Below are 20206 nucleotides of genomic sequence, written 5' to 3'. Positions count from 1 at the left end.
TGATCATCATTCCTCCACATAACATGTCCAAACCACGCTAACCTTCTGCTCTTCAATTTCACGATAAAGTCAGTAAATATAACATCTACATTTCAACTGTATATATTTATTCCACCATCTTGGAAATCACAGCCACTTTTCTTACTACGATCTTGAAAAAAATGTCGCGAGCGACTGACAGAAATGTCGGCGACGCGACGATGTACGAACTTCTAATAATTGTGATGCTTAAATCGCTAAGCGACTAAAATCTCCGGGTATCGAAGATTTATGTTGCCTTATGTACGAAGGGCCTAAGAAATAAAAAATTAAAATAGTTACAACGAATAGTAATTGACATGAATTGAGTTATTCAGTGAACATTAGAACTTGTCTTACCTTCTGGCTGGGTCTAGAATGTTCTAGAAGTATCTTATTCATATTGTATGTGTGTAGATGTGACACGTGAAGATAATAATTATAGAACAGGGATAGATATAATATCCAATAGCTTTTGTATTGCGAATAATTCTTTATATACAGGATGATTTAAAAAAAATAGTTTATTAATATAAAAAAAAAATCTAAATGGCACTCAATTGCGTAATTCTTTTCTTTAAGTTTTACCTAAAGTGTCAAATCTGGTTAATAATTATTAAAAAAACTATCTTATATTGAGTCTACATCAGTTTTCACAGCTTTAAAACTTTTCTTCCGCTAAAGAAAAACACCTCTATGTATTTCTTAATTAGTTATGTAAGAAATTAGTTTCATATTTTGTCTGCAATAGGGCAAGGTTTTTCTTTTTAATTTCTGATCAGGCTAGTCTATATCTTAGAATACTAAGATACAGGATGTTCCATTTAGTTACTATCGGTAAGTATTTTTTTTAAGTTATATACTTGTGTTTACCCTTAGTGACCACTCAACGACTTTGCTTACTTCTAAGTTTTGTTATTTCAACACATTCCTTTAATTTTTCCATTAAAACTACTGATTATATTTGAAAATTACGTAATTTACGTTTAAAAATAATAATTTTTCTTTTATTTATGTATTACGAAAAATTCAATAAAGTTCGCTTGCTTAACAACTGCACCATTAAACAAGGGAGCTGCTAACTAAATTCGTCGTAACAGCGCAGCGACTGTTGCCTAGACACCCGCAATTACTGATGATTTCCTTACCTTCAATTGACTGAGGATGGGACACACGGATATAGGATATTTCCCCTTACTATGCGTCCCCTCCTCCGTCAATACCAATTCCCCTTCCATCCTTTCCTTATAGGAAAAGTATGGGCAGGTATAGGGCAGGGATCCCCAAACTATTTTGGACAAGTGACTCCCTTTTCCAAAATGAACCGTTTCCACAAACCCCCCATGGCCAAATTATTTACTGTTAAGATGAATTATTGTTATTATTATTAACTAGCTTTTACCCGCGACTCCGTTCGCGCGGAATAAAAAATAGATAACGGGGTAAAAATTATCCTATGTCCTTTTCCTGGTTCTAAGCTACCTGCCCACCAATTTTCAGTCAAATAGATTCAGCCGTTCTTGAGTTATAAATAGTGTAACTAACACGACTTTCTTTTATATGTATAGATTCTGACTTAGGTCAATAGAAGACAGAGTGAGAATTAGCAATGCTTTAAGTTCTATATCGACCACTTTGAGAATCCCTGGTGTAGAGGAATTAAATTAGACCTCCGGCGCAAATGGATTTACTTTAAAAATATTTATTACTTGTATGAATTTTCAAACACGCTGTATAGAAGCTAATGTATTATTCTTTTCTCATCGCTAGTTCCTAATTGTTAATAGTTACGGATGCATTTACGTTTATTGTGATAATAAAAATTATAAAAAATATATGATTTCTAGGTTTTTTTTTTTGGTAAAATTCCTGTGCTTTTAGGTTAGGTTATAAATTAATGTTACCGACAAAAATCTTGAAGAATTATTTTAAATGTGTTTTTGTTAATTTTGGCTTAATTTAATGTTTCTACAAATTGTTTGCAAACAAAACCTGTACAAAAGTATTGCTTGTCTTGTTTATTTGCAAAAAAGTTCGAGTTTAATTTCCCATGTTTTGTTCTTAAGCCAAAGATTTTTAATCGACTTCATATTTACTTAAAGTTATACTGTATTGCTCCAAAAAATTAGTTAAACCCTTTAACCTTTTGACCGCTGGTAATTACGAACGTAAACTTGGTTATAAAAGAGTATTTTTAACCTTTAAATTGTACCGAAACTGCTTTCAGTACAAGTACTTTGTTTTTGGTCAAGATTTCAGTAATAATTTCTAGTAATATCTAACATTAGAGATAAAAGCCTTGGCATTTATTTAAGCTAAAATGTAATTGACACAAAGTTTTTTGTCGTTTGTTTAATAATTTTTATCTTTTTTTTTTAATTTAAGTTATGAATATGTCTTATTCGAGTTCAAATTTGTGCCACATTTTTTAGATTAGTTTTATTTATTGGAAATTATGAAAAAATTACGAATTTTTTTAGGTATTTATATATTTATTTAAAGCAAAATGTTTGTTTAAATTACGTTATTAAACTTAAAAATAAAACTACTAATAAAAAGGCCTATATAGTCTAGTTTAAACAGTTTTCTTGCTTCCTACACTAATTTTTTTCCGTCTTCTATTACAACTGCTTAGTTTTTTTTGTTGTAAGTTAATATGTATGGTGTATGAACATAAAAATTATAACTAAATGTTTTGTATGATTGTTCATGAATGATTGTAACTTTATTTTATAATAAATAAATAATTATGAAACACTCTGTAGCTTTTTTATTAAATTGACCTTATATATTGATTAATTTCACAAGTACAATTTTATAATTGTTGTGAGAAATGCGTGTGTGACTGTCATAACAGTAATTCTGTCAGAAATGACTTGACAGCTACAGTACGTTCATTAATTCATTCTTTTATAATGGCGCACGGTGGTCTCAAATCGGATTTGAGGGACTTAGGGTCAAAGTGTTCGTTACCAGTTTTTTCTTTATGGAAATGAGTAGAGGACATCAACCCAAATAATAGTTGTCATGTACATTTTTTGCCTAAAGGTTGTAGTTTGGACAGAAAAAAATAATCATCGTTTTTTTTGTATGAAACGCATCAAAAAATGTTAAATTGTAGCTAAGCCCTGTTTGATCCCGCCTTCAAACCTTTTTTTTCTTAATCCCTGTCTAGTCTACTATCGTTACACATAGTAAACTTGCGCAACTAGCTGCTACTCTTCGAGATTAAACGATTTAAAAATTTGCAAAATCAGGATTATTTTTAAAATATTTATTTTGTATTTACATATTTTATTTGCACCTACTTTATAAAGAACTGAATAAAAATGTATTTAAACTATGATTATAATGTCAATATCAAACATAATATCAAAAACTAGTGTCTAAACTTACTCACTATTGCTATCACCATGTTGCAATTGCAATGTATCTACATCTTGAAATTTGATTTCTGACTCTCTCGAAAAAGGTAGCAGCTCTTTGGCTCTTGGCGATAGAACCATTGCCACACCATTTTGATTTCTCATACGAGGTCTTAGCGCTGAAATCTTCGGATCAGACGACAACCTTTATTTACTTCAACCTTTTTGAATTTTGATGGCTCCGAGTGTTTCTATTTCACCTCTTATACTAGTTCTTATAGCTGCCAAATTTGATTTCTGACTCTGTCGAAAAAGGTAGCAGCTCTTTGGCTCTTGGCGATAGAACCATTGCATTTTGATTTCTCATACGAGGTCTTAGCGCTGAAATCTTCGGATCAGACGACAACCTTTATTTACTTCAACCTTTTTGAATTTTGATGGCTCCGAGTGTTTCTATTTCACCTCTTATACTAGTTCTTATAGCTGCCACTGTTGATTTTGTTTCTTTTGTTAATTAAAAAAAAAATAGGACGACAATGGAACGTTGAAGACGGTCCGTCATTTTCCCAAACAATACTTCCATCAGATTTCTGCAGCCTTATTGGAACTAGACTAGCCATAAAAATACTAGTCATCAAATTCTTCATCTGACTTCTGTTTGTAGTTACTTTGACGGGAAGCTCCATCTAAGCATTGTTTGTTTCCCTAAAACTATCGAAGTGGCAATACTTCAATTTTAGAGAGGCAGTGGGCGAAACTAGTATAAGAGGTGAAATAGAAACACTCGGAGCCATCAAAATTCAAAAAGGTTGAAGTAAATAAAGGTTGTCGTCTGATCCGAAGATTTCAGCGCTAAGACCTCGTATGAGAAATCAAAATGCAATGGTTCTATCGCCAAGAGCCAAAGAGCTGCTACCTTTTTCGAGAGAGTCAGAAATCAAATTTCAAGATGTAGATACATTGCAATTGCAACATGGTGATAGCAATAGTGAGTAAGTTTAGACACTAGTTTTTGATATTATGTTTGATATTGACATTATAATCATAGTTTAAATACATTTTTATTCAGTTCTTTATAAAGTAGGTGCAAATAAAATATGTAAATACAAAATAAATATTTTAAAAATAATCCTGATTTTGCAAATTTTTAAATCGTTTAATCTCGAAGAGTAGCAGCTAGTTGCGCAAGTTTACTATGTGTAACGATAGTAGACTAGACAGGGATTAAGAAAAAAAAGGTTTGAAGGCGGGATCAAACAGGGCTTAGCTACAATTTAACATTTTTTGATGCGTTTCATACAAAAAAAACGATGATTATTTTTTTCTGTCCAAACTACAACCTTTAGGCAAAAAATGTACATGACAACTATTATTTGGGTTGATGTCCTCTACTCATTTCCATAAAGAAAAAACTGGTAACGAACACTTTGACCCTAAGTCCCTCAAATCCGATTTGAGACCACCGTGTGGCGGTCCTTTTTAATTTCGTCAAAATCAAGTTCATAGAGCTTGGTCTGTGGTTTTGGTTGTACCCAGATGTCTAAGTGTGGTTTGGGCTCTTGATTGTTGGGTGGGCGCTTCGTGATTGCACAAGTTCACATTAATTTTAACATACAGTACAAAAAGGCCGTTGATACTTCTCACACTAGCTGTCACATTTTAGTTTGACTTATGCTCACCTGGTCAATTTCATCTAATATATAAAATTCTCGTGTCACAGTTTTCGTCACCGTACTCCTCCGAAACGGCTTGACCGATTCTCATGAAATTTTGTGAGCATATTCAGTAGGTCTGAGAATCGGCTAACATCTATTTTTCATACCCCCCCCCCATTTTTTAACTGCGCGCGGACAGAGTCGCGGGCGACAGTTAGTTGTCTATAAAACTAGCTAACGTTAAAAAAACACAAAATACTGCTGTCTACTTGTTCAGAGAATATGAGATATAACGATGTTTTTGTTGCTGCAAAAAACTATGTTAATGACAACAAGTCAACTAATATCTTGAATATAATCTGTAACGTAAGGTTAATAAAAAAAACTCATTTCAGATTCCAAAAGATTTATTTTCGAAATTTCAAATCCTTGGATCATACACACAATCGATTAGCCATTACTGAATACTTAAATTGAGACTGTCATTACGGACTTCATTGTTGTAATTATTTTAAACGTCATGTTGAAAATATAAGAAAATCCGCAATAAACAATTTCATAACAAAAATTTTGTGTAATAAGAAATTTTAATTGATTTGAGATACATTGTGTTATTACAATAGTTATTTTTCTTTTTAATTTTTATTTTATAAAAGAATTCTTTATTTTTAAATAAAAAAATGGTTCATCGATTAGCAAAACTCTCCATACATTATTTTTTACATAAATCTTACAAAAACTTATAAACCGAAAATATTTTTACATTAATATTATTCTTAACATAAACTATACAAAAAAAAAAACTCCAAGGATTTATTTTACAGATAAAATTTCATCATTGTATCATAAAGAAAAATAACCTAAGAGCCAAAAATTTACAATTTTTTTTTTTTTGGTTAATTAATTTTCTAATATCAAATTAGCGAAACTTGTGGTATATACAGTGGGAATGAATCATTTCAATAATGAAACGAAATAAAAAAAAATATGTCAATTTTTTAATACAAATTACAGACTTAAGATTTCAGAATATAACATCGGTGTTCAGTTTTAAATAATAAAGAAAAAAAAGTCATTCGGTCAAAATTGGCGCCATTTTCATTTGAAAAACTTTGTAGGTTATGTTTAAAAAAATTATCAATCATAGTTTAACCAAAGTTTGGGTTTTTGAACTGTAATTTCCAGTTTGGAAAGCCTAAAAGAACCTGTAAAATTTTCCACAGGTAATTCACATAATTGTTTGTGGTTTTTAAAAATTTTCATGTGACAGATATCTTTCATAGATTATCTGGATTCATTCTAAAGTTGCGGATGTTGTGACAAACCGGGCATTGTGTGCTTTGGTACGACTTTTCATTACTGCCCATACCCCCCGCGCGACGTGGGTGCAATAATATACATTATTATTAAAAAAATATCACATTTTAAGCAACCAGTGTATATGATATATGGGCTATGGAGACTAACGGGACAGAGTGCAGTGTTGGCAATACATGTATTATTAAAGGTATACAATTTTCGATATTATATACAAAAATGTATATAAAGGTTATAGATATGTATAAGAGATATTGGCAACAAAGTCATTTCAATTGGGTTTGCCTTTTATTTGAATTTTATTGCAAAACTCTGACGAACAATTTCTACAGATTTTTATTTTTTTCAAAAATATTTTTAAACAAAAATCGATTTACTTAATAAGTCTGAAATTAATAGTGAAACCAATTTAGAACAATTGCTTTAACTCTAATAGCAAAATTCAGCCAACAAAACATAAAATCCATGACAGTTTTGTGGTGTACGACATCTATATATATAAAAGAAAGTCGTGTTAGTTACACTATTTATAACTCAAGATCGGTCGAACTGATTTGACTGAAAATTGGTGGGCAGGTAGCTTAGAACCAGGAAACGGACATAAGATAATCTTTACCCCGTTTTCTATTTTTTATTCCGCGTGGACGGAGTCGCGGGAAAAAGCTAGTTACTTATAATTCAAAACCTATAATTTTGGGACATTCAATAATTACTTCATTATAACAAATTAGAAATAAACTTTACAATAATAAATAAACCTTTAACAAGACAATGCCATTAAAAACATAACACTCTGGTCCGTTAGACTGTAACTATTGTACATTATGGAGGATAAGGGGTACGAGGGTATTGTGTAAATGTGTATAAATAACTCTGGATAAATGCTATTGCTAAGACTTGTGTGTGGACACGAAGCGCGGGCAACGGCAATACAGGGTATGGGCAACTTCAGTCTTATAAAACAATCACCAATATCTTGCCATTAGTCAAAAATTCTGTATAAAAATTGTAACAAGAAATATATATTACTAACAATCAACAAGACGGGATTTACACTATTACATGTATACTGCCTAGCAATGTATGTGTACAATAAATTGACTGACAATGACTGTGTACATTACTGTCTAGCAATGACTGTGTACAACATTACATTGCTTGGCAATATTTGTGTACAACTTTACACTATTTGGCAATGTCTGTATTCAACTCTTTTAGATGTTATCAAAGACCACCAGCAAACATAAAAGGGATTTACTGGGATTCTTTACTTGGTCTATTAATTGCCTAATTAGTGTAGATCCAGTGATGTAATGGAAATGTAAATGGAAGAGATATGGTGACCAAAGAGTTGTCGTTCCCGAGCACACAACACCAAGAATCTTGGTGCGCGGAGCGCTGGACTGGACCCGCGCGGGCCGGAGCTGCGCGCGGGGACTGAGTTAACGGACTTATAGCTAACTTAACTAACAACCACAGAACTGTATCTAATTTTTTTACATATCATAAATTTATTAATTTTTGACTCAAATTTTAAATTAATTAGATGTCCTCAATGTACAATGGTAGTTTTTTTAATTGCACACATTGGAAGATGGTGAGTAGTGATTTGAAATGACCAAGTTCTAGAAGTTACCAGACTATTTGACAGTTCTGCGGCGGAATATGAAAACTGTGACTGTAATACTATTAAATGGTTGTTAAATTGCTGTAACATTCAAGTAGAATTAAAAATGAAATTTTACATTAAAAAGAAAAAAGGAGTTGGGTTATTTTAAAAACTTTTTTACCAATTAGATACTAAAATATTCTAGATATTGAATCCAAATGACTGGATTATTCTTTAAAACAAGATCTTTTACTATTCGAAGTTAAACAGACTCGTAATATGAACAAATATATGATGACCTTATATCAAAGCAGGCCATAATTATTTCTTTTTTATGAAAATAGACTTTTAGGGTTAGTTTTTAAGATATAATTAATAGGTTTTAAATCCTTTTCTTTAATAAATATATCATTTAAAATATAACAGTCACAGTCAGTTTACAATTTTCATAAAAAAATTGCTGGAAAACAAAATTGTATAACACTTAACATCTAAGTAAAAACTTCCAAAGATCCTGTCCTTTGTGAAAACATTACATGGTTACATTTCAAAAATCAATATTTCACATTGCTCATTAAATATAACTTTTTTTTTCAAAGTTAATTAAGAAAAAAATCAGAAGTTATGCCTATAACAATATGTAGAGTTAAAGTTTAAAGTAATTTTTTTATAATTTGCAATTGAAATTGTAAATAAAAATGTATAAAAGATGCTTACGTCTTATGCTTAGCTTTTTATGCATAAAAATATATATAAAACAATCAAGATGTTGTGTGAAATTGTTGAATTTTCTTCACAAAGAATCAATCTTTGTCCTTGTATACTGTGAGAAGTTAGTTGAATATAAGTGTTGTATTGGACATTTCCAAGTTCATTTCTAATTAGTTAATAACTATGTGATGTATTCCACAAAGGATCTAGATGTATCACAAAATAGTAGCAAAATTTACAACAATAGCTTTAAGACCCTGGAGGTCGTGGCTAGTTAGCTCGTGCGTCACTGTTACGCCACAAAGTCTAGCGGCCGGTTGAACCCACCTTTCCTATTCATGTACTGTCTATATTTACGTTTTAAAACAACGTGAACCTCACCTTCAACATTATCTTCGACTTTCTTACCTTTAGTCGAATCGAAGCCGCAGAAACCCATAACTTTTAACATTTCTTGCTCTTCAGGCGTCTTTCCCTCCAAGTCCGCGGGCGTGACGATTGGTCGCTCGCCGAAAGTCTTCTTCGGTTTAGGAGCGAATGAGGTAGTGGGTAATGGAGATGCGGAGCGTGATCGTCGTCTTCGGGGGGAAGGTGATCTCCGACGGTCAGGAGATCGACGCCTCCTCTCTAAAGACCGGGATCGAGACCGGGTCCTTGGTCTCCTCCTCTCGCGGTCTCTATCTCGGTCTCGGTCCCTTCTATCTCTTCTATCATCACGCCGCCGCGGACTTGGCGACCGGCCCATGCTGTAATGTTAACATAACATAAATCATGATGTATTTTTGTTTAGATCTAAAGTAGTAGAGATGTAGGATGTAATAATTACCTTTGTCTTGAATAATTTTTTCTTAAAAATAAAATAAAAAGAAAACAGTAACACACAACCTAAACGTTCGCCATTTTGGAAATAATTGCATTCTTTTGACATAATGCAACGAACGGTTTTTTGCGTTCCGTTATTTATTTTGTCTTTTTTGTATGTTCAATAATATATTGATTAACACAGCGTAATGTTTTTTCTTTTAGTATTTAAAATGAATGTAGGATTTTAAATATCTGAAATTATTTTGGAAAGAATTTGGTCACCGAGTTTTTGAAAAACAAAATTAAATTTTTGAAATCCGCACAAATTAGAAACATGCGTAACACGAAACGTGGCATTGATTAAATGTTGTCGCACTATAAGATTATGAATTGCCAAATTTTTGAGGACAAATTGTTAGGTGCGGTGTTAGGTAGCAATCATTTTGCATAAAAATAAATTTAGTACTTTTACAATATATTTAAAAGAACTATCAATGGTACATACAAGAAACGATTATTGGACGATAAGCGGACATTAAAATTTGCTTTGTGAATGACGCATAAAATCCTAAGTCTACTCTTCCGAGCAATACTAAACATGTAAAATCAACTACAAAAAAATAAGTGCACATGTAACGTGTGGTATCTCAATGCAAATCAACTGTTGAAATTGAATGGTGAATCCTCAAAGCTTAATGGTTGGTTTTCGTGGTCCACGCAATTGTGGTAATTTTGTGTTCGTGGCAACATTATTTCCACCAAAGCCATCTGGAGGCTTAAAATGGAACTATAGATGTGTACAGCGCCACTACGAGCTGTGGCTCAAAAACGAAATTTTGACATCGATTTACAGAAGTGGTCGCGAGTAGACGGTTCCCTTTTTATTCGAAAGAATAAGAAATTGAGCGTTTCAGCGTAATGTTGGTGGTGCTAGTGCATTAAAACGTAACAAGGGACGTTCTGTGTGTGTAAAATAAACGCTATATTATGTTTGTGTGCTTAGTGTGAGTTAAACCGCTTCGCATTTTCTAGTGAAGTGATATCTTGGTGACGGAAAATCGGCATATCTTGTCAGGAGTCGCCTGCCGGTAAGTTAAAGTAACATTATTAATCGTAGATAAATATTAATGACCCAATAAGATAACATTGAAAAATGGTGTAAGTGCCTTTTACATATTTTTCGACTTTGGGTGTGTCAGCCGTCCATAGATCAAATTGGGTCGTTTTTTTTAGCCCTGCACGCATCGAGACGCCGTATTTCTGGCGCTGCTATTTACGCGGCTATTACACTATTTTGACGTTCCTCCTACCTTTTGTCTATTTAAAGTGTTTCCGCTTTTTATTTAAATAATTAAATTTTACTGCAAATGCGTTCGATGATGAATGGATGAGTATTTATAATTTACATAAGTTTTATGTCTATATTCATTGAATTTGGGCGTGACTTGAAATCAATTACATTTTATCTGACTACAGAGGTGATGTCACCAGGGCGCGGATGTTACCCGGCGAAATAATATGAGTCACTGTTCCGTATTGCAGGGGTATAAGATTGTGTTCACCTTTCCTCGGTCGGTTAATCGTGCGCTCTCTTGGTACAACGGGTACACAATTACGTTGATGGTAAAAGATTTAATAGTTTTTGACCGAATCGATGCGAGATTTCAGCGTCAATTAGCAATTTATACATCGTTGAAGCGGTTATCAAGTTTCTTGAATCTGTGTTTAATTTACGATTTGCGCCTTTATTGTCCATGATTACGTTCTCTGGTCAATTTTGAATACAATGTTTTTTTTTAATGGGTGATGAGGCAAAAATTATTCACACATTATGCCATTTTTTCTTTTAAATGTTCTTATAAAATAAATATTATAATTGTTCTGAAATATTTTAAAGTAAATAGTATGATTAAATAATACAAATATATATATGTGATATCCATGAAGCTGTAAGTAAATACATTGATAAACTTACAAGATATACTTTAGTCTTTGATAAAAATGTATAAATAATTGTTGATTATTCTACTAATTTTAACATTACAAGATATTAAGCTTCATTTTTAATCACGCAAATTTTATTTAAAACAAGCATAATTGATACTCCCATAGACATAAAAATATTTGAAAAAAATTCAAAAACTTAATTTTTTTCTATGATCATTACTTTTAGAGTTATTTTTTTTTTTTCATTAGGTGGCAAACGAGCAAACAACCACATGAAGTCGCCGCAATAGCGAGGCAACCGTTGCCCATAGACATCCGCAAATGCAGATGCGTTGCCTACCTTTAATTAACGGAGAAGAGGACGCACAGAAAGAGGATATTTCTCCTTCCTATGCGTCCCCTCTTCCGCCAAATCCACTTCCCCTTCCCATCCTTTTCTTAATAGGAAGGGATACTAAGGATACTAAGGAAAGAGGACTAAAATTAGGCCTGATAGAAGTTTTATTGGAAAATGTTCCACATAGAGTGGCATAAAGACAGAGGATTGATGTTTCTGTACTGGTATTTGGTAGTGGAAATTCATGATAACAAGTATTGTTTAATATTAGGTTATTACTGAAAATTTATAGAAAGCTTTAATAAAATAATGACAAATTAATTATTCACCAATCAATTTGTTATGAACGCTGTACAATTGATAGACATATTACATTTGGATAATAATTATCTACTGGTTATTATATCTTGCAAGTTATTGTCATATAATAGCCATACTGGCAATGTGTTTCTTTGCATGTTTAATCTGCAGTAGGATCTGTGCAAAAATATATCCTCTCACTCACTCTCGTTGGAAACAACAAGAGTGAGAGAGAACAAAGATATCAGTGTAAAAAAATGCTTCGTAGTGTACAAAATTTTATGCTTTTGTTTTGATGTTTTAATATCACCAGCTCATTATACATTCCCACTAAAGGGCTCGGAACTTACCCTAAGTTAGGGGTGACTAGGCCATAGTCAACTATGCTGGCCCAGTGTAGGTTTGTTGAATTCACATGTCTTTGAATTCCTTAATTACTTACATGCTTTAGGTATTTAAAATTGTTTTATTTGAAGTGAATGAAATATGAATCCTTACAAATACTTACTGGATAATGCTGACTACGTTTTTGCATTAGTGTGAATTGTAGAAGTGGAATTGTCACACCTCAATACCTATAATTACTGTGTGTTTTCATTTTTTTAATATCTCAAGGTGGCAAACACCCTTGTCACCCCTAATTTGGGGTAGGCTACGAGCCCCTCGGTGGGGACATATAGTGAGCTGATGATGATGATGCACAGAAAGAGAATATATCCTCTCCCTGTGTGTCTCCTATTCTCCGTCAAATCCTTTCTTTATACGAAAAGGATGGGAAGGGAACATGGACTCAAAGTTGATAACTGACCATAGTCGCATTTTTAGATGTATTGTCTACCTTTAATTGATAGAGGAAGGGATGCTGAGAGAGAGGATATTTCTCTTTTGCATTTTTTCCTCCACAAAATCTACAAAATCTACTTGTGATGATCCAATACTGCTCTATCAGCATGCAATTGTGAAAGAAGTGGACTTTTTTTAACATTAATGGTTATGAATTACTTGCTTTAAATATATCCACTCTATATCTTTATATGTCCTGTTTAAGTATGTATAGTCAAAATTATGAGCACGGAAAGTATCTTGCCTTGATCTTTTAAATAATTGACTAACAATGCCAGTTACTTTTTAATTAGTTGGACTCGGAATTTTTTGATGTAATGATCATTGGTTATAGAGTTAATTAAAATTTATTTAAGAGAAAGTTTTATTCTTAATTTCTGTATCTAGGTGTGACCCATTTTGAAGAATGTTGAATGGTAATTATTAGCTCACTGTGGGTTTCTGAGATCAACATTTCTGTTTAATTAAAAATATGTTACCTCTGTTGTGTCAAAGATAATGAGAGGGATGATGTTATTATTTATACAGATTTTGGTCTCAGAAACTGATGGTCAAGCACTCTATTTACTAATGTTATAAATGTGCAGTTTGAATGGATTTATATACGTTGTTATCACGTTATGTATGTTATCACGTAATTCCAGAATGGATGCTTGAATCTGGATGAAATAAGAGATAGAGATATGTTTAGGAAATACATAATAAAATTCTTCAAATTCTCTAAAAAAAAAACTTTTGTATTGGGCGTAAAGTACACTAAAAATCTCATACTAATCTTACTTCTTACTAATATTATAAATGCAAATGTTTGGATGGACGGATGTATGTTTGTTTGAAGATATCTCCATAACGGCACTATGGATCTCTGTCAAATTTTACATAGATGTAGAACTTTATGGAAGAACACATAGGCTACTTATTACGTTATTTTTAATTCCGCGTAGACGGAGTCGCGGGCGACAGCTAGTTTTGACATTATTGGCAATGACGATACGAACGCGATTGTCACAAATTCGCGCTAGACCCACTGATCATGTCATGTCTCATCTGGTCATGTGACTAAGAATTAAATAAACGGCTAAACACTCCGTATTTGTCCGGTGTGCGATGCGCCACGGCCGCACGATAATACCACTCCCACTCACCCTGATGAAGGGCCGATGGGTTCGAAACTAATCTGGTGCCGACACTGAACAAATACATTGAGTGTTTAGCCGTTTATATATTAATTTAAAATTCATATAGTCCATTTGATAGATATGACGCATTGTCACATGAGAATTGTAAATAAAACCGTGTCACGTCATCAGGGTGTACTATTTCAACCTAATCTGACCAACCGGCCGTTAAAATGTGTAACTTTATCCCTCTAATGTATATAAGTATTATGTAACTGAATAAATCAACGCATAAAGTACATAATTATTAACTGAATTAGCAACTAAGTAAAACTTTATAACAATGCAAACGCTTAGCTAAAGACAAAGTACAATTAATGCCAAACTGCATCAAGTTAGAAATTGTTAAAAAAGTGAATGTAGATTAAAAAAATTACGCTAAAACTTTGAAATACCAAAATGTTTTCTAAGTAAATCATCTAATATATAAAATTCTCGTGTCACAGTTTTCGTTCCCGTACACCTCCGAAACGGCTTGACCGATTCTCATGAAATTTTGTGAGCATATTCAGTAGGTCTGAGAATCGGCCAACATCTATTTTTCATTTTTTTTTTCAAGTGCGTGCGGACGGAGTCGCGGGCGACAGCTAGTATTGGTATATAATAGGGATTGAACCTAATTGAATGTCTAACGTTTAACCCATTGTCCACTGTCACTAAAGCAGTTATTTCATATATCCAAACATATTAATTAAATGGGAGTGTCTGTATGTAACATCGAAAAATGTCATATATCGTATACACGATTATTAGAGTAATTTTTGACGGGACTTTTACGGGATGGTAGTAGATGTACGTATGTTATAGGTAGGCTACTGTTTTTTTATTCTGCGCTGAGGAAATCTATATCTATATATATAAAAGAAAGTCGTGTTAGTTACACTATTTATAACTCAAGAACGGTCGAACTGATTTAGCTGAAAATTGATGGGGAGGTAGCTTAGAACCAGGAAACGGACATAGGATCATTTTTACCCCGTTTTCTATTTTTTATTCCGCGAGGACGGAGTCGCGGGTAAAAGCTAGTTAGTAATAGTTATGTGTTAGTCGCAGATTGTGATTCAGTATTTGATATCGCATTCTACCCAGTCTTGGTCGTGTTTAATCACCTACAAAAGTGTTTCTTTGTTCCGTTAGGTAATACGTTCAGTATCTAGTACTCTATTTAGGTTATCGCATTGTACCTAGAAATATATACGAGCTTTTATTATATGTTGTTTGATATTGTATTATTTTTGATTGTAATTTTTATTTAAAACGATTAGAAATTTTATTAATAGAACTAATTTCTGTCGTAATAAGTCTCCTTTTAGTGTAGTGTGCGCGGTACTCTGTGTGCGGTAGTTAACCATCTTATATATAAAATTCTCGTATCGCGGTGTTTGTGGTTAAACTCCTCCGAAACGGCTTGACCGATTCTCATGAAATTTTGTGAGCATATTGAGTAGGTCTGAGAATCGGCCAACATCTATTTTTCATTCTTTTTTTTTTAACTGCGCGCGGACGGAGTCGCGGGCGACAGCTAGTAAATATATATGTTAAATGATTTTTTTTAAAGACTTCATCCGCGTTTATAATTCAATTAAAAGTCGTTAAAATGTCCGTTGCAAAATTATCTTGATTTATCTTTGTTTTTTTAATCTGAATATCGTGTATAAAAACTGCCTGGTTCCGTCACCAAGGGTCACCGACCGTATTGGAACCATAAAGTATTCAATATTTTTTCTGCCGCTCGACGTCTGCATAACTGTCAACGTGATTGACGATCAATGATTTTTTATCTGTGCCCATTGAAAAGACAAATTTGAATATCGAACGTTGGGAAATACAACGGGGCGGGGCTCTGTATTTTTTTTTCTCAGAATAAGAGATATAGGTTTTTTTTTGTTGAAATTTATACTTTAGAAAATCTGTTATTTAGAAATCTAAAGAAATTCATGATATTAAAGAAACAAGTCATGTCTATCCTCAACTGTGTGTTTTTAAGACCATAATCTTTGTATAAAACATATTATTAACTATGTCATTATCTCTGACAAAACAGAGATAAAAATTTATTTAAAAGAAGATTTTGGTCTTGGAAATAATAATTAGATAATTAATGCTTTAAAGCAGTAATTTTCAAAGTGGTTGAGGACCCTTTGGGTTCATGGAGGTCCAGACCGGTGTGTACCAGAAGTAATGTAACAAGTGTTCACCGAAAGATGTCAAATTTTGAAAGAGGTCCTAGAGAAAAAGTTTGACAATCTCTGGTTTAAATAAATCAGAGAGTTAACGATTTTAAAAGTTAATATCTCTTAACTATTAAGAGATTCTTACCACAATTACTGTCTTAACCCCATGGTGTTTGGCAAACTACCAAATCCAATGGCAGGTCTGCGGTACCAGGGTTGCCAAAACTTATCAATAAACAAAATTAGGAAAGCACAAACAGTCTTACTTGGTTTGCAAAATACAAAACTTTACTACTCAATGTTGAAAATTAAAAATAAATTGTTTTGTTTTTCTTATTGCAACTTAAATTGAACTTTTTGGTTGTTGGCAACCCTATGTATAACTGACATTGTTTACTAAATAATAGAAATGGGGGTAAAGTGTAGGCGTTTCTATTTTAGTAATGTAACAAGAGTATGTAACTGATTATTATAACTTAGGTGAGTATTTACTAAGTTCCTGTTTACAGTAATAGTGTAAGGACTTACCGTTGGTTACCTAGACCAAAATCTCTCTAAAACATATGTACAATGTGTTTTAAATGGGAATTTTGGTATCGGAAAACTCAAGGCTAGTCGAAAATGAGTTCCAGATGATTTTTTTTTTCATATTATAACTAGTTTCATATTCCTGAGATAAGAGTCATAGTAGTAGTAATGGGGCTATGGGTACCGCAACTCCATGTCTAACTTGTATTTTCTGTGGGGGCAGGACATGGATTTCTTTAGCCAACCCAGCTCACCGAAGAATTCCAGTAACCTTTTTATGTTAATGGTGATATCTGGGAGCGATACCTGCGATCTGAGATACCTTATCCTGAAGTGGAGTGCTGGACAGTGTATGTCTTGAGATGCTGTTTCCTCTTCATGCAAGCTCTGCATAGTGTAGTTTATGTTATCTTACTAATATTATAAACTAGCTTTTACCAGCGACTCCGTCCGCGCGGAAAAAATAAATAGAAAACGGGGTAAAAATTATCCTATGTCTGTTTCCTGGTTCTAAGCTACCTGCCCACCAATTTTCAGTCAAATCGATTCAGCCGTTCTTGAGTTATAAATAGTGTAACTAACACGACTTCTTTTATATATATACTAGCTTTTACCCGCGACTCCGTCCGCGCGGAATAAAAAAAAATAGAAAACGGGGTAAAAATTATCCTATGTCCGTTTCCTGGTTCTAAGCTACCTTCCCATCAATTTTCAGTCAAATCGATTCAGCCGTTCTTGAGTTATAAATGGTGTAACTAACACAACTTTCTTTTATATATATAGATATAGATGTGAATGTTTAAATGGATGGATGTTTGTTTGAAAGTATCTCCAGAACAGCTCAATGGATCTTGATGAAATTTGGCACAGATGTAGAAATTTTTTTGGAAGAATGCATAGGCTACATATTACGTTTTTTTTAATTCCTCGCGTACAGAGTTCCGGGCAAAAGCTAGTATGTTATACAGGTGAATTACAATCATATAAAAGTATTTTTAACTTAATTTTGAATGTCTGTATCATTTATATTAAGTTTATTGGATATATTTGATAAGTGGAGTTTTTGCCAGACATGATTTCGACGATCGACGATCGTGTTGCGTAAACGTTAAAAGTTTTCAGACTTATGGTTCTGCCATTTTGCACTCGTTCGACCGGTGCAACCGGTTGTAAGATGTGTGGTACACAACTGGATAGGCGATAGAGATTTTTTAATTGGTTTTTAAATGATTCTGTAGTTTAAATATGTTATTATTAATGTTTCTACACACTACAAGAATACTGTCAAAATTCAAATACCTGATTTTATTTCGCGTAATTCTTACTAATATTATAAATGCGAATGTTTAGATGAATGGATGGATGTTCTTTAAAAGGTATCTCCTTAACGTTTCAACGGATCTTGATGTTATTAGGCACAGGTGTAGAACATAGTCTGGAAGAACACATGGGCTACTTATTAAGTTTTTTGTAGTAGCTAGTAAAGAATTGTGTGTAATTGTAGCCCAAAATGTTTTATTTTAAAAATGTGTTCGTAAAACGATAGTAATTTCAAAGCGTCCTGATTGAATTGATGTTTTTAACAAGTGAGCATAGTTTTTTTAATGTCGATTGATATTTATTTGTCACTAACAAAGCTCCAAAGTAAGTGTTACGTACATATAATTCGACTTTCATACATAATGTAATTTATAGCTATGGTATAGCTTAGCTAATACTACTCGATTGGCTTATAACCGGTCAGCAGGAGCGTCTCTTGCAATGATTCTCGTTTTATCTGCGTCTGTCTTACGTAACGGTATCTTGGATTATCTGTTACCAGCTTTGTTCTGTGACCCTTCAAACTGAAGGGTTTGGGTGATTAGTGTAAAGCCACGTTACCTCAGAACTCCACTGAACTGTCACTTGTATTACACACTAGGTTTTTTTTTGATAAAGTGTCTCATGTGCTCCTTGAGATTATGTTTATCTGTGCAATATTTTAATAGGATGTGTTGAATCGTTGCGGAGTTATTAAGTAAATGTGTGAATCAATCGTATCCTACGGGTACACATTTCCGGGATTGTAAGTAGTCTATGTGTTCTTCCGGACTGCGTTCTAAATCTATACTAAAATTTCATCGAGATCCATGCAGCCGTTATGAAGATATCCTCTATCAAATATCACTCCAAACATTTAAACTTTTGGCGAGCCGGCGACGCACTGTGGACGCCCTCTGCCCCACTACCGGGACATAGGACATTAAGTCAAGTCATTTAAACTTTTGCATTTATAAACAAATGTCATAGTTATAGATTTGTTTTTGGTATTTTAAGTATTTCCCCTTTTAATACATTTCAAATGTATTAATTCATTATTTTAAACATTTCTTTGAATTACGTAAGTCTAGTCTTTATCATTGTTCTGTAGACGTTGTATTGTTCCAAGTTATTCTCGATGACTTTTATCCTGGCGTCTTGTAGACCACTTGTACGTAGCGGAGTTATCGCTCCTGATAAGATATGCTATAGCCAGGCGATATAATGCTATCTGGAATCGTACCTTTATCTTATCGTTGGTACGTTTGAAATATTTTTCTTGTGTCGTATTGTAATAATTTCTTTGAAAAAAGGTCAGCGAAATTGTATGTTTGCGACTCAGAAGATAGAAATGTTTATTCCATTTTGTACTGTAGCCCTTTAGTTCTCTTTAGAATCTATTTAGATTCTGATCAATACAGAGTTTATATAAAACATTTCCTCACACCTAAATCGTCTTCTTCTAATACTCGTATATAAAATTCTCGTGTCACAGTTTTCGTTCCCGTACTCCTCCGAAACGGCTTGACCGATTCTCATGAAATTTTGTGAGCATATTCAGTAGGTCTGAGAATCGGCCAACATCTATTTTTAATTTTTTTTAACTGCGCGCGGACGGAGTCGCGGGCGACAGCTAGTACTAATATATAAATGCGAAAGTTTAGATGGATGGATGTTTGAAGGTATCACCAAAATGTTTCAACAGATCTAGATGAAATTTGGCATCGATGTAGAGCATTGTCTGGAACACAGGTCAAACTAAATTATAACAGCTTACTAGCGCCCCCCAGTCTATGTAAAAAAAATCATAAGATTTGTGGTATTATAGCTGTCTGGTATTTTTTTCTTTCATGGCATTTTTTATGTCCAAGTAGGTTTTATACGTTTTGTTACAGGACTAACCGAGATCTCTGTCACCGGGCCAGAAGTGATCGTCGGGCTATAGTTTGTCGTGTAGTGTCAATAGTGATTTTAATTCGTTTTGATGTATTTGTTGAAATTTATTACCTGTGAATGTTTTGGCCGTAAAATTTAATTTTATTTATTAACAACAATAAATTAAAAATTCAACCAAAACTTTATGGTTTGTAATACCTCATGTGCCGACCCCATGTGAGTGGG

At 33.2% G+C, this 20206-nt stretch overlaps 2 protein-coding genes across 6 annotated transcripts in view; one reads left to right on the top strand and one right to left on the bottom strand.

The window, feature by feature from the left end:
- Window positions 1–8702: 8702 nt before the first annotated feature.
- LOC106709366 (U4/U6.U5 small nuclear ribonucleoprotein 27 kDa protein) lies at window positions 8703–9576 on the bottom strand. Its single transcript, XM_014501159.2, has 2 exons — window positions 9502–9576; window positions 8703–9421 (listed from the first exon to the last, which is right to left on the bottom strand). Exon 2 carries the CDS (start codon window positions 9418–9420, stop codon window positions 8968–8970), a length of 453 nt encoding a protein of 150 aa, XP_014356645.1. The 5' UTR covers window position 9421; window positions 9502–9576; the 3' UTR covers window positions 8703–8967.
- Window positions 9577–10297: 721 nt separating this feature from the next.
- LOC106709367 (protein hu-li tai shao) overlaps window positions 10298–20206 on the top strand; it is a 65016-nt gene continuing 55107 nt past the window's right edge. For 3 of the 5 annotated variants that reach the window (XM_045685115.1, XM_045685114.1, XM_045685113.1), the window contains exon 1: window positions 10299–10567. The gene's annotated coding sequence lies outside the window, so the exon portion shown is untranslated. Of the gene's footprint in view, window positions 10568–20206 lie in introns of all 5 variants that reach the window. The other 2 variants (XM_045685112.1, XM_045685111.1) reach the window with 1 other exon arrangement.

This window comes from Papilio machaon, chromosome 28, assembly GCF_912999745.1.
Source record: "Papilio machaon chromosome 28, ilPapMach1.1, whole genome shotgun sequence".
NCBI classification, from domain to species: domain Eukaryota; kingdom Metazoa; phylum Arthropoda; class Insecta; order Lepidoptera; family Papilionidae; genus Papilio; species Papilio machaon.
Note: the sequence above shows the minus strand (reverse complement) of the source record. Positions and strands in the feature narration are given on the sequence as shown.